General features: G+C 40.3%; 1 protein-coding gene across 5 annotated transcripts in view; it reads right to left on the bottom strand.

Annotated features, from left to right (window-relative positions):
* Positions 1-13,584, bottom strand: part of PLXDC2 (plexin domain containing 2) — a 403,152-nt gene that overhangs the window by 182,334 nt on the left and 207,234 nt on the right. For all 5 annotated transcript variants that reach the window (XM_039526378.1, XM_039526380.1, XM_039526382.1 and 2 more), the window contains exon 3: positions 1,535-1,681. In XM_039526378.1, the coding sequence (XP_039382312.1) occupies positions 1,535-1,681 (147 nt within the window). The remainder of the gene's footprint in view (positions 1-1,534; positions 1,682-13,584) is intronic.

The raw sequence follows: 13,584 nt of genomic DNA on the forward strand, positions 1-13,584 counted from the left end.
CTCATGAGAAGAAGCCTCCGGCAGAGTAGCAAAACCATGAAAGATTCTTATTTGTGGCACACTCCCCTCCGTCCCCGTCCCCAACTGACTTGGAATGTGTGCAGAAGTCACAGATAACTGATACAGAGCTTTATTAAATTCATCCCATAAGATAGAGAACTGTCTGAACGTCTTTATTTCCATTATCTCCAGCCCCTTACAGACTTTTTAGCTATACCTCTACCCTGATATAAAGCGACCTGATATAACATGAATTTGAATATAACGCGGTAAAGCAGTGCTGGGTGGGGGGGCTGCGCACTCCAGCTGATCAAAGCAAGTTCGATATAACGCGGTTTCACCTATAACACGGTAAGATTTTTTGGCTCCCAAGGACAGCGTTATATTGGGGTAGAGGTGTATTTATTTTCACCTTTTGGCTAGGCAAAACGTTGCTGAATGCTGTCGTCTGTCAGCCTAAATCTACTGGATGTATTACCTTCCTTGGTTTTTGAACTCTGAGCTAAATCCAACAGTGATTCTTCTATCTCCTGCTTCCCTCCGAGCTTGTCACCTCGCTGGTGGGTTTATTAGTTATGGGAAATAATATGACAGAACTCAGTGGAGAAAAGAATTTTAGCATTGTTTTTGTTCTCTCAGCCTCCGAAGACTCCTCTTGCATGTTTAAGAACCACTGAGCTATCAAGCAAAGCCACCACTTGGAGTTTTTTCAACTGTCAGAACCTCATCTCATTGTTGCAACTAACTGGGCGGTAGATGAAGCAAGAACTCTGAGTCACAACACAGAATCTTAATTTTCCTTATTTAATTAACGCCAATATTGGCTCTTCTGTTCAGGAAGTTTCCAGTAGTTGGTCAGACATGGGAATACAACTTGGAAATCATGCAGCATCCAATTATAATTGTATGCTAGCTGCTTATTTTAGTATTCATGGTACAGGACAGTGTGATCGGAATTAGTCAAGGCAGCGTTCTAATCTAGAAATGGAATTACATCTGCCCTTTAGCTATCATCAGTTGACAAAAAAAGTTTAAATAATAGTATTTTGGCAAGAATTTAAGAGTTCTCAAAAGGAAAATGTGGCTGGCACTTCATAGAAATTTAAAGTGTAAACGGAAGTCTACTCCCTGTTGGGGTTAAACACAGGAGTTAAGCAATTTAATCTTGAGCCCAATCCTGATGTCAGTGAAGCCAGGAGCAAAATTCCCACTGACTTCGACAGCAGGGGGATTGCTTTGTGCATCACAGTTTTTGATCTAACCTTGAACACAACTAAGGTGAATTTTCAGTTCATCTGGAAAAAGTTCCTTGAGGAAAATATCCCCTGAGGGACACTTGCAGCAGATGCACTAAAGCAACATGGATTCTTTTTATCACAGCATTGTACAGACATCCAGAGCTCTGAGCTATAACTGCAGAGGTGAACCGCCTTTAGTAGAAGTTGTCCTAGATAATTATTGATGTGTCAGTCATAGGAGAAAAATATCAATGCCAGTCAAAGAGGAGAGTATCAATGTATAGCAAATCCCTTACTGCTGCTTGCCGATGGGTATTGGACAGAATCCCGTGGATCTTCACTTTGTCTTTTTCCATTTGGTCTATGTTCACCCACAAATCCCGGCTGATAGAATCAAATGGGCTGTATGTCCTGGAAGTATAATAATTATGATCTGTATCCTCCTGTGCGGGGGGAAACACACAAACAAAACCAAGTACAGATTAAAATGGAAAATGTCTCCCAAACATTTCTAAATTTTGTCTTTGAAATACTAAGTTTTATTGTTCCTTAAAGCAACAAATAAGACCAAACTGTTTCTATGGCAAGTAAACTAATAAGGAAAAGGTACAAACTTTAAATCTAGTATAGTGTGTATGTGTGTGTGTATATATATATATATATTTAAATAAATAAAATAGGAGGCAAGTATTTGCCTTGCATGTTATAATCTTATCTTACAAATGAAATTTTAGTCATCCCCAAAACTCAGATATATAGCTGCTGTAAAGGCCTTACTGAAATCTGTGGGAAAATGAATGCTGACTTCCAAGTGAGTGATGGCCAGTAAATCCCCTGTAACAACTTCTCCACTTTAATAACAGCAACGAGCAGTACTACTTTCAGCTAATGGCTTTAAAATGATGGAATTTTTAATGTGTTTTCCTTTTATTGACCTGCTTTTTATTAGAATGCCCATTATTGATAATAAAAATTGGTCTTTGGTATGTGTCAGACTACTCTACTATTTCATCTGAAATTAGCATGAGATTATTTTTTTTTGTACGTCTTCCACTCAATAAAGAGATCTAACTACTTAATGGATTCTGCTGTACCAAAGCCAGAATGTCCATCTCTCTAGTGTATGTTTATTAGAGGTATGAACTAGAGCTGTATGAATAACTGATTTTTTGGTTTGCTGGAAGTTCTGAAAAACTTCTTCTAGTTGACCAGAATCAAAGTTTGTGTGCGCGTGTCTGTTTGACAAATCTGAAAAGTTGGAAACAATTTTGGGGGTCAAATTAAATATTTTGTTCAACTAGAAAATGAAACTTTTCATTTTGGGTATTTTAATAAAAGTGAAGGAAATGAGAGGTTACATTCACAAAAAAAACCCCACAAAACCCAAACCAAATTTAAAAAACCCAGAGAGGATGAGGCGTCCCTTATAACCTTTAACCTAGTGGTTAGGGCACTCAGCTGCGCTGTAGGAGATTCATGTCTGAATCCCTGCTCTGGAGCAAGAACTGTAACCCAGGTCTTCCCCAGCCCAGGTGAATACTCTAATCAGCAGGCAATGGAATCATTCTCACTCTCTTTCTGGCCAATGACTATTCAACTGTTTTATTCAAAGTAGAACAGCTGCAAGAAGAGATTGAGAGGTACCTTCCCAGAATACCTTATAATTGCTTCTTTGTGAATGGTGGCAAACTTCCTTTGTGAATCTAGACTGAAAATGTGAAATGTTTCGTTTTGATTAAATAAATCATTTCAATTTTTGTTTTTCATTTAGTCCAAAACAATTTGCCAAAATTGACACCAATTCAGAAGTATGTTTCAGTTGACCTGAATCTGCATTTCAGGGGGAAAAAAGTCTCCTCTGAAAAAATGCACCTAGTTCTAGGCTCTACCCCTATAAAATCGTAACTGTTCAGGGTAATAAATTACCATACATATGTTTTGAAATAAAATTCCCAGTTCTGCGGTTTCTAAACTGACAGTACTTAATGCTCATGCTTAAACATCCCCAGAAGCAAAGTCAAAGGTAAAATATGTGAGGACTGAATTTGCTATAATGGATCATACCATTAAGTGCACCAAGTTCTGCAGCTGCTTAAAACAGTGACAACTTTGTGATGTTTCAGAAGAAGTTCAGTGTCTATGTCCACTTCTGCAATGTTATCTATGGTGCACATATTGGCCAAGACACTCAAAAGTGACAAGTTATTTTGAATGGCCAAGTTGAGCATCCACCACTCTGAAGTTCAAGCCCCTTTCAAAGCATCTCAAGCTGAGCACCTAAAATCTGAGGCACTCAAATTCACTAGTCAATTTTGAAAATCTTGTCCAGTGAGCATAATAAAACAACTAGCCCAATAGTACTCCAGTGAGTAAAGTCGTTTATGTTTCTAAGCTGCTTTGAGATCTTTGGATGGAAGCCTCAACAGAAGGGTTAAGTATTGGTAGTATAACATGCAGAAAAATGTAACACTCTACTCTGTGGCAATCAGCTTATGCCCAATAGCACAAAATTGTTACCTTTCTTCAGCACACAAAAGATGTTGAAATTTGACATGATTACACACACACACACACACACACACACACACACACACACACACACACACACTTTGTAGTATAATAGTGTTCAAAAGCCACAGTCAGGATCAGGATCCCATTGTGCTGAGTGCTGTAGCATGGATTAAAACATAGTTCTTGGCCTGAAGAGTTTTCCATCTGCTTTAAGATAACAACAACAAGTGGGTTTAACAATCAATTGGAAAGGAAAAGTAGGATGGAGGTAACATGGATAGGAACAATGGGATAGAAGCACTGATAAAAATAGATCCATAATAATAATTAGCTCTTATATAGCACTCTAGAGAGGAGGTCAGTATTATTCCCCTCCCACACCCCCACATTTTTGCAGGTGGTACAGAGGTACAGAGAGGGGAACTGTCTTGCCCAAATCATACAGCAGGTCTGTTACAAAGCCAGGAATAGAAGCTAGCTCTCCTGCATGCCATGCCAATGCTCCAGCCACTATACCACTAGCCATGCAACCACAACTAGTAGACTTCAAGATAATTGTATTTAAAAATAAATTATTCAGAGATAATTCTGGTGCTGTTGGCCAAATGGAGCTTAGGTTTAGAAGGGTCTTACAGGCAAGGATAAGAAGCTTGCATTCAGTGGAGTGGAGAAGCGAGGGGCTCAAAAAGTGGAGGAATGACATGACAGTGGGCCAGGAAGACAATCTTAGCAGTCATCTTTTGATTGGACCTCATGCAAAGGAGGTTGGTGTCAGGAAAGCTATATAGGAGGAGGCTGGAATATTCAAAACAGGAGATAAGGGCCTGGGTGAGAGTTTTGGCAGCATGTACAGCAAGAAAAGACCAGGGCTTAGAAACATTGTGGAGAAAGAAATGGAAAGATTTGGAAATGGCCTGGATGTACAGGTCTAGAGAAATGTTAAAGGGAAAACCCAAATTATGTGCTCAAGGGACTGGAAGATGGTGGGACTATCAATGACTTTATGGAGCTGGCTTCTAGCATTTTCCCTTCTAGCTTCACATTTTCTCCCCTTTACAAAGGAACTTGAGTTGTGATCCAAAGATTTTACAATCTGCACTTCTACTTGTGGATCTGCAACATCCATTGCAGCTGGATATCCATGTTTACAGCTGAAACTAAAGAACTTTACAATTGCTGATAACTGCATGGCATCTGCAGAAGAATGGAAACCAGTGGACTTGGGGATCTAATTGGATTAGATAGTCCTGCTAATATGACAGCTGCTACCTTGTAGGATGCCTAAAAGGAGGAGGATCAGAGGGATGGAAAACAAAGGTGCTTGAGTGACAGCAAGAGACTGAACTTATCTAATGTTCCTGTTTCTTTTCTTTCTCTTTAATTGTTTTCCTTTGTCACAAATTGTTGTAACTGTCAGAAATAATTTAAATGAAGGAGGTTTACCGTCTACTTCTAGTTGTGACAGGATCACACACGTCTTGCCTCAATGGCAGCAAGAAATAGCGTGACAGGATTACATACTTCTGTTTCCAGTTTTCTTCACCAAGCAAAGTAATTGAATCTTACTAGACTTAGAGTAAATTAAAACCATTAGCATTAATTTCAAACTTTCTCTAGTCAAAGGACAGCCTAGAGTAGATCAAAAGCAAGTGCTTTGGAAGACAGGATTAAAATTCAAAATGATCTGGACAAACTGGAGAAATGGTCTGAAGTAAATAGGATGAAATTCAATAACGACAAATGCAAAGTACTCCACTTAAGAAGGAACAGTCAGTTACACACATACAAAATGGGAAATGACTGCCTAGGAAGGAGTACTGTGGTAAGGGATCTGGAGGTCACAGTATATCAGAAGCTAAATATGAAGTCAACAGTGTAACACTGTTGTAAAAAATGCGAACATCATTCTGGGATGTATTAGCAGGAGTATTGTAAGCAAGACATGAGAAGTAATTATTCCGCTCTACTCTGCGCTGATTAGGCCTCAGCTGGAGTATTGTGTCTAGTTCTGGGCACCATATTTCAGGAAAGATGTGGACAAATTGGAGAAAGTCCAGAGAAGAGCAACAAAAATGATTAAAGGTCTAGAAAACATGACTTATCAGCTATTTGTCATTGTGTTATGTGGTGTTGTGGTCAATTCATATGCTATTTCATATATAATCAATGTATGTTAAATAGATTTAAATTGTAGGTCTATAGAAATATAAGGATGATGAGTGAGTGATGGAGTGTTTATTAGGTGTATAAGTAAAGCACTGCTGAAAAGCAAAGCCTACAGGCTCAGACCTCTAAGATTTTAGCTTAGCCAGACTAGGCCATAGGCTTAAGAATGTTTGACATGAGTGAGCAACCAAGGAATAACTCTATGCAAGGAAGGTCACAAGATTACTGTAAAAAAATGTGCCAATAGGTGATGTTATGGAACAGTAGATTGCAATAGACCGCAATATATTGTCCAAGGCCACAAGACACCTGATTGTAACATCTTTGAATGTTCTGTCCTGACTACAGGTTGCCAAGGACACATGTTGTGCATAGATTCTAATGACAATAAGAGGAACTAAGAACAACCTATGAAAAATGGGATATTCATGGGGGATGGAAGTACAGATAAGGAAAAGAGGGTTGAAACCCTCATGTATATGCATATGTTGTTAGGTGTGGTCATAACAACAAGATAAGAGAGGTTCCCTGGTTGGATAAAAGTGGGAAGACCCCAAAGGATGACCCATGAGAAACCCTAGCAGGAACAATCCCTCTGTTGATGATCGTCTATTGAGAGATCCATCGGACTCTGCAATATCTTTGAGGATGTGAGTATGACTACAGTCTTAGTCACAGCATGCTTTTTTGTAGGATTTATATATGCACAGGTAATTGTAACATAACTTATTGCTTTAATAAAACTTGTAGTACTGTTAAGACTTTGTACTTGTGACTGTTTCTGTGGTCACTATCTTTGGACTTCCTGTGTTCCTAGAGCCTTCAAATTTGAGAAAATCACCAGAGGTAATTTTCACTCTGTTGAACTTGTAACTGTAACAACAGGAGCTGAACCCATGGTAATTTAATACAAAATTACTAAATTCAATTTAAATAAATAAAAAGGCTAAAGGGAAATATACTGACCATAAGTTTTGCTTTATATGGAAATGACAACTTATTAGCAGTTGTTACTGATGCACTTCACTCACAGCTATTGCAGATGGAGGTACTTTATGGTTATCTTCTGATATACCCTATATGCCAAAGTGCATTATCTTCAGTGATGACATTTAATAAGCAATTCCTAATATCCTCAAAAGCTCCAGGTTTGTAATAAAAGTAAACATAAGTAAAACCATACTATCAGAAAGTACTTTTCTTTTCGAGTGGTTAGAGTCAAGAGTTATTACTGTTATGGTAGATGATTTAAAAAAGGGACAGTAAATTTAAAGCTTCCAAGTCCAATTCATCATTCAGATGACATAATTTTTCCACAGAAGGTAAAATTTAGGTTAATAGCATCATAGAGACCCAAGGAAGAGATCAATTCCAGAGATAAACAGGAATAAGGGATTACAAAATAACTATTGCATTATTTATCTTAAGCAAAGCTAATTTGCAGTTAAAGCTCCACAAGGACTTTATTTATTGACAATTTCTAATAACTGATCAAAACTATTCCATTTACTGTCTCTAGCAACCAAATGACTACACAGCCACCCGCCCCCCCCCCCAAGGCTGTAATATTAAGGGCAAATAACTGCTTTATAAGAGTATTTTAAATGGTACCTTGATCCATGCTAAAAGGAGAATCTTTTAATGTCTTGCAATCAAACATTAATTATAGCCTTCAGCTCAACAACCAAGTCAATGTGTATAGAATAACTGATGTATAAGTAGCTATTAAGTTTTGTGTAAAAAAACCAGTCTTATGCACTGCCATAATTCAGATACATGAACTTCATGTATTTCTAAAGAAAAAATAAAATTGTTTCAACAGGGATGATGTAAGGAAACCAGCATCTGCCCTTTCAACAAAGGGTCTAAATTCATTCTAAACATCTTTCTCACAGACAACATTCTGTGACTACACTGTTAAATGCCCTTTTATTGTAATCCCCATTTCTACTATTTGTAAATCTTACAGTGGCTGGACTTGAGCAGCTGAAAAAGAACGGTGTAGGTAGCCTAACATTAGTTCTGGTAGAACTCCAGCGCCCCTTTTATTTTTTTTTTATTTTTGGTAAATTAGAGAATCCTGGTTCTATTCCACGTTCCTACATCACATAATTTGATACATATACTTCCAGTAAAGAAATCAGCACAAAGATTGCTGGCCTTAATACAGTGCCCAGCTAATGAATAATGTTTTATTTGTATCAACAAGCATCTATGGCCTATCATTTTTATTCTCTGATTTATGGTTCTCTGTCAATAGTATATCTTTTTTGTAATACATTCTATTAATAGAGTCTAGATATATAGGAACATCAAAAAGCACTATATTAGAATTGATGCTAGTGTTGGGTTCAGACATTGTATTTTTTAAAATTTATTATTATTTATTTCCTTAGCTTTCTGAGACATGAGCATGTAAGTCTGCAGACCTTGTAAAAATCAGTGATGGCAATATAAAAGCAATGTAGCTATTAAGGAATCAGAGCAAACTTTAAAAATATTTCAAATGCAGTAAAAGCTTGACAGAAAATAAACAACATGCAGAGAAAGTTGCCAACTCTTGTTTCATCTAATTTCTTGTAGGAGCAAAAAATGGAAGATTTTTAGCGAGTTGATATTTGAACACTATTTTCGGAGGTACTTTTTTTTGTCCACTTCATCTAGAGCAGTAGCCTTGTCCATAAATATGCTGTAAGAGGTAGCTTCCCCAGATTATTGCATACAGCTTTTATCAAAATGATTTCCCCAGACTTTTTCAGTTTGGTTGGTGGGATTATTGCATTAACCATATTTCAACTGGTGCGATATATAAAGGGGATGCCGAACAGAAACTTCCATCATATTTCTTCCCTGCTTCATGAACAACTTATTTGTCACCACTGTTAATTACATAAATCATTAACAATTCATCTTTGTTGGAGTTGCACTCTTCCTACTGTGTGTAAACAAAAAAAACCCAAAACACATAAAATTTAATTTCACAGTGTTTTGACCAGTGAAGTTGCATGGTGATCTATACAATTCTCGTTGTCTTACTGGGTCTGATTTATTCAGAAGTGTTGAACACCTGTAATTCCCATTGCAGTGAATGAGTGTTCAGTGCCATTGCAGATCATACTTGTCCTGTATTTGTCAAATTAAATAACAGAACACACAGACCATATGGTGCATGTACAAATGCATCAGAATATAATCTAAATACCACAAAACCATTTTCCTATTCCAGAAAAAAATTAGTCTCCTTTCACAGATTAAGATTTCCAATGTGTGGCAGAGAATTAGGTGATCTTATTGGACAAAACAAACAGTCCACACCCAATTATTAAGCTTACTCAGTGTTAATGTTTTTTTAAGAAAAAATTGAGGGCAATATATCACCACCTTATTCAAATATGAAGTATAAGTAAAATAGAGCAGGATAGGCTAGTGATCAGTTACCCAGTCCTGGGGTGCAGGTAGGCTGTTTCTGTTATCAGGTCCATAGTCACTTGGCTGTGTAGATCCTGCGTTGTTCCCTCGGGGTGAGTAATTAACACTCTTTTATCCCTTATACGCCTACATAACTCATACATCACACAAGAGCCATCCTTGTTCTTGCATGTATTACCTAACTGATCACTCATCACCCTTATCCATACTTGGTATATTTCAAGTTATATACAGCCTGCATTTTCATAATCACAGACAACACTCTTTTCCTGACTGGGTTACACTTTCTTAGCATACCTTGGTTATGCACCCCTCCACTCATATTATCTAGATAGCTTATTTCATTGCGCCAGGCGTTTTCCTGTTTTTCTCGAATTTAACTATTCTTGTGGCCTTGTCCTTATCATTACCACTTCGGGTGTGGTGTAATGGTCCTTGGCACCTAGACTATCAATCATTGTAGCAAGTTTACTTATATAACTTCTTTTTAGTTATTATCTGTACATGACCTTCCAACACTTTGATTTTTTAAAAAGCTGTTACAACTAACCATGCATGATGTTCATATCTGTAATATTTCAATGTAATAACCACTTAATGGCTCCAAAATATATTCAGATTGCTAGTTAGGTCTCTGGCCAAGGAAGAAAGTGAAATGAGAAACTAGTTAACCTGTAAATTATCAGCAAATAGGACAGAAAAGCAACTTCCATTTGGATGTACAGACACCATGAGCTGGTTACAATATAATCACTTGTGACTTGGTAGGAAGAGTCAGAGCATGTGCAGATACAGAAATCATCTGAGAATTCTTTAATTAAGAAACTATCACTCAGTATTGATTGTTCCTTTGACTCTTTTCCCTTGATTAATTATTATTATTAGTTTAGTTTAATTTTTTGAAGTGAACTTGTCTATTTAAAGGTGCCTTACTGACAGCCATGGAGGTCGGAATTATCTGTTTATCCTCAGGACAGATAATGCATGGGAAATATTGATGCTGCCCTGCCAATCTGCCTCATGTCAGAATTGAAGGAACCACCCTTTAGGAATGAGAGGATAAGTCTCCCTATCCCCCTAAAGCCTGGTCTACACTAGGCGTTTAAATCGGTTTTAGGAGCGTAAAACCGATTTAACGCCACAACCGTCCACACTAGGAGGCACCTTATATCGATTTTAATGGCTCTTTAAATCGGTTTCTGTACTCCTCCCCGACGAGAGGAGTAGCGCTAATATCAGGATTAACATATCGGAATAGGGTTAGTGTGGCCGCAAATCGACGGTATTGGCCTCCGGGTGGTATCCCACAGTGCACCACTGACCGCTCTAGACAGCATTCTCAACTCGGATGCACTGGCCAGGTAGACAGGAAAAGCCCCGCGAACTTTTGAAATTCATTTCCTGCTTCCCCAGCGTGGAGAGCTCATCATCACAGGTGACCACGCACAGCTCATCAGCACAGTTAACAATGCAGTCTCCTGAGAATTGTAAAAGAGCCCCAGCATGGACTGCACGGGAGATACTGGATCTGATCGCTATCTGGGGAGAGGATTCAGTGCTAACAGAACTGCGTTCCAAAAGACGAAATGAAAAAGTATTTGAAAGAATTTCTAATGCTATGACGGATAAAGGCCACTGCAGGGACTCAGTGCAGTGCAGAGTGAAAGTTAAGGAGCTCAGACAAGCCTACCCGACAACCAAAGAAGCAAACGGAAGGTCCGGGGCAGGTCGAAAAACATGCCGCTTCTATGCTGAGCTGCATGCAATTTTAGGGGCTGTGCCACAAGTACCCCACCCTGACCGTGGATTCCGAGGTGGGGTTGTAATCTCTGCCATGTCTGAGGATTATGCAGACGGGAAGATGAAGATAAAGAAGAAGAGGAAGACCTAGCAGAGAGCACACAGCACTCCGTGACCCCAGCAGCCAGGAGCTTTTATCACCCTGACGGAATTACCCTGCTCCCAGCCCTCACAAGCAACTATTCCAGACAATGACGCCATGGAAGGGAGCTCTGGTGAGTGTACCTTTGCAAATAGCAAACATTGTTTTTTAAGCAAGCCTTTTTTAATGATTGATTTGCCCTGAGGACTTGGGATGCATTCGCAGACAGTATAGTTACTTAGAAAAGTTTGTTAACATGTCCGGGGATTGAGAGGAAATCCTCCAGGGACATATCGATGAAGCGCTCCTGTAGGTACTCCAGAAGCCTTTGCAGAAGGTTTCTGGGCAAGGCATCCTTGTTCCGCCCACCATGGTAGGACACTTTACCATGCCATGCATGTAGCAAGTAATCAGGTATCATTGCGTGGCAAAGCATAGCAGCGTATTGTCCCGGTGACTGCTGGCATTCAAGAAGCATCCGCTCTTTATCTTGTTCTGTTATCCTCAGCAAAGTGATATTGTTCAGGATAACCTGGTTAAAAATCAGGAATTTAAGTAAGGGGGGTGGCCATTTTTCTACTGGGTTCATGGAATGCAGCAGCTTAAAAAAAACACTTTCCTGCACGTAGCGAAGCGGGGGGAGGGGAGGGGTGAAATGCCGATGATCTTTTCTTTTGGGTCACCGGCGATCTGCCCAAAGCTACCATACCCGCAGTGGGTGGGGGGGTGGGGGAAGGTTGTTGATTAGCAGGGAGCTAGCGTGGTATTAGCCATGCATTGGGGGGGAGGGGTAAATCACTGAGACAGTGGCTTACCATGGCCGCATGCAAGCTGAATTCTGATGCCTGGACCTGTGTCTGTGAGATCTGTAACTCCAGAGCTGCAAGCACTCACTATTAAGATGAAAAATGTGACCTTGTAGGGAAATCACATGTGCTAGGTGAATAGTGATGTTCACTGTGAAACAGTATAACCATTGTTCTGTAAAATGTATCTTTCTAAATATTTATCTCCCTCATGCAGCTGCAAATTTTTCAACCATCCCTCCTCCATCCCAAAGGCTAGCACAGATAAGGCGGAGGAAAAAGAAGACGCAAGATGAGATGTTCTCGGATATTATGGAAGTTACACGCAATGAAAGAGCTCATCTGAATGAGTGGAAGGACGTGGTTTCAAATTACAGGAAAGAGGCCAGTGAACGTGAGGACAGGAGGGACAACCGAGATGAGAGGTGGCGGCAGGAAGACCGGCAGGAAAATCAGCGGTTGCGGCAGGAAGATCAGCGGTGGCGGGATGCAACTCTGGGGCTGCTGCGTGATCAAACTGACATGCTCCGGCGTCTTGTGGAGCTTCAGGAACGGCAGCAGGATCACAGAGTGCCGCTGCAGCCCCTGTATAACCACCCTCCCCCCTCACCATGTTCCTTAGCCTCCTCACCCAGACGTGTAAGAACGGGTGGGGGGAGGCTCCGTGCAACCGCCCACTCCACCCCCGTGGACAGCCCAACCAGAAGGATGTCGTTACTCTGAATTTTTTTTTTAATGGCCTTCTCCATCCCTCCTATCCTCCTCCCAAACCACACCCTTACTTCTCTCCCTTTTTATAATGAATTAATAAAGAATTCATGCTTTTTAAATGAGTGACTTTATTTGCATAAGTAAGCTGTACTCGAAGGGGGAGGGGGAGTTGCTTACAGGGACTGAGTCAATCAAGGGGGTTGGGTGTTCATCAACAAACACAGCAGTCACACTGTACCCTGGCCATTGATTAAGCTCGTTTTCAAAGCTTCTCTGATGCGCACCGCTTCCTGGTGTGCTCTTCTAATCTCCCTGGTGTCTGGCTGCGCGTAATCAGCGGCCAGGTGATTTGCCTCAGCCTCCCACCCCGCCATAAAGGTCTCCTCCTTACTCTCACAGAGATTGTGGAGAATACAGCAAGCAGCAATAACATAGGGGACATTGGTTTGGCTGAGGTCTGAGCGAGTCAGTAATGTGCGCCAGCGCGCCTTTAAACGGCCAAATGCACATTCCACCACCATTCTGCACTTGCTCAGCCTGTAATTGAACAGATCCTGACCACTGTCCAGGCTGCCTGTGTATGGCTTCATGAGCCATGGCATCAAGGGGTAGGCTGGGTCCCCCAGGATAACGACAGGCATTTCAACATCCCCAACTGTTATTTTCTGGTCTGGGAAGTAATTCCCTTGCTGCAGCCGTTTAAACAGAGTAGTGCTTCTGAATACGCGAGCGTCATGAACCCTCCCTGGCCATCCCACGTGGATGTTTGTGAAACGTCCCTTGTGATCCACCAGTGCTTGCAGCACCATTGAAAAGTACCCCTTCTGGTTTACGTACTGGG

Source organism: Mauremys reevesii, linkage group 2 (genome assembly GCF_016161935.1).
Source record: "Mauremys reevesii isolate NIE-2019 linkage group 2, ASM1616193v1, whole genome shotgun sequence".
Lineage (NCBI taxonomy): Eukaryota > Metazoa > Chordata > Testudines > Geoemydidae > Mauremys > Mauremys reevesii.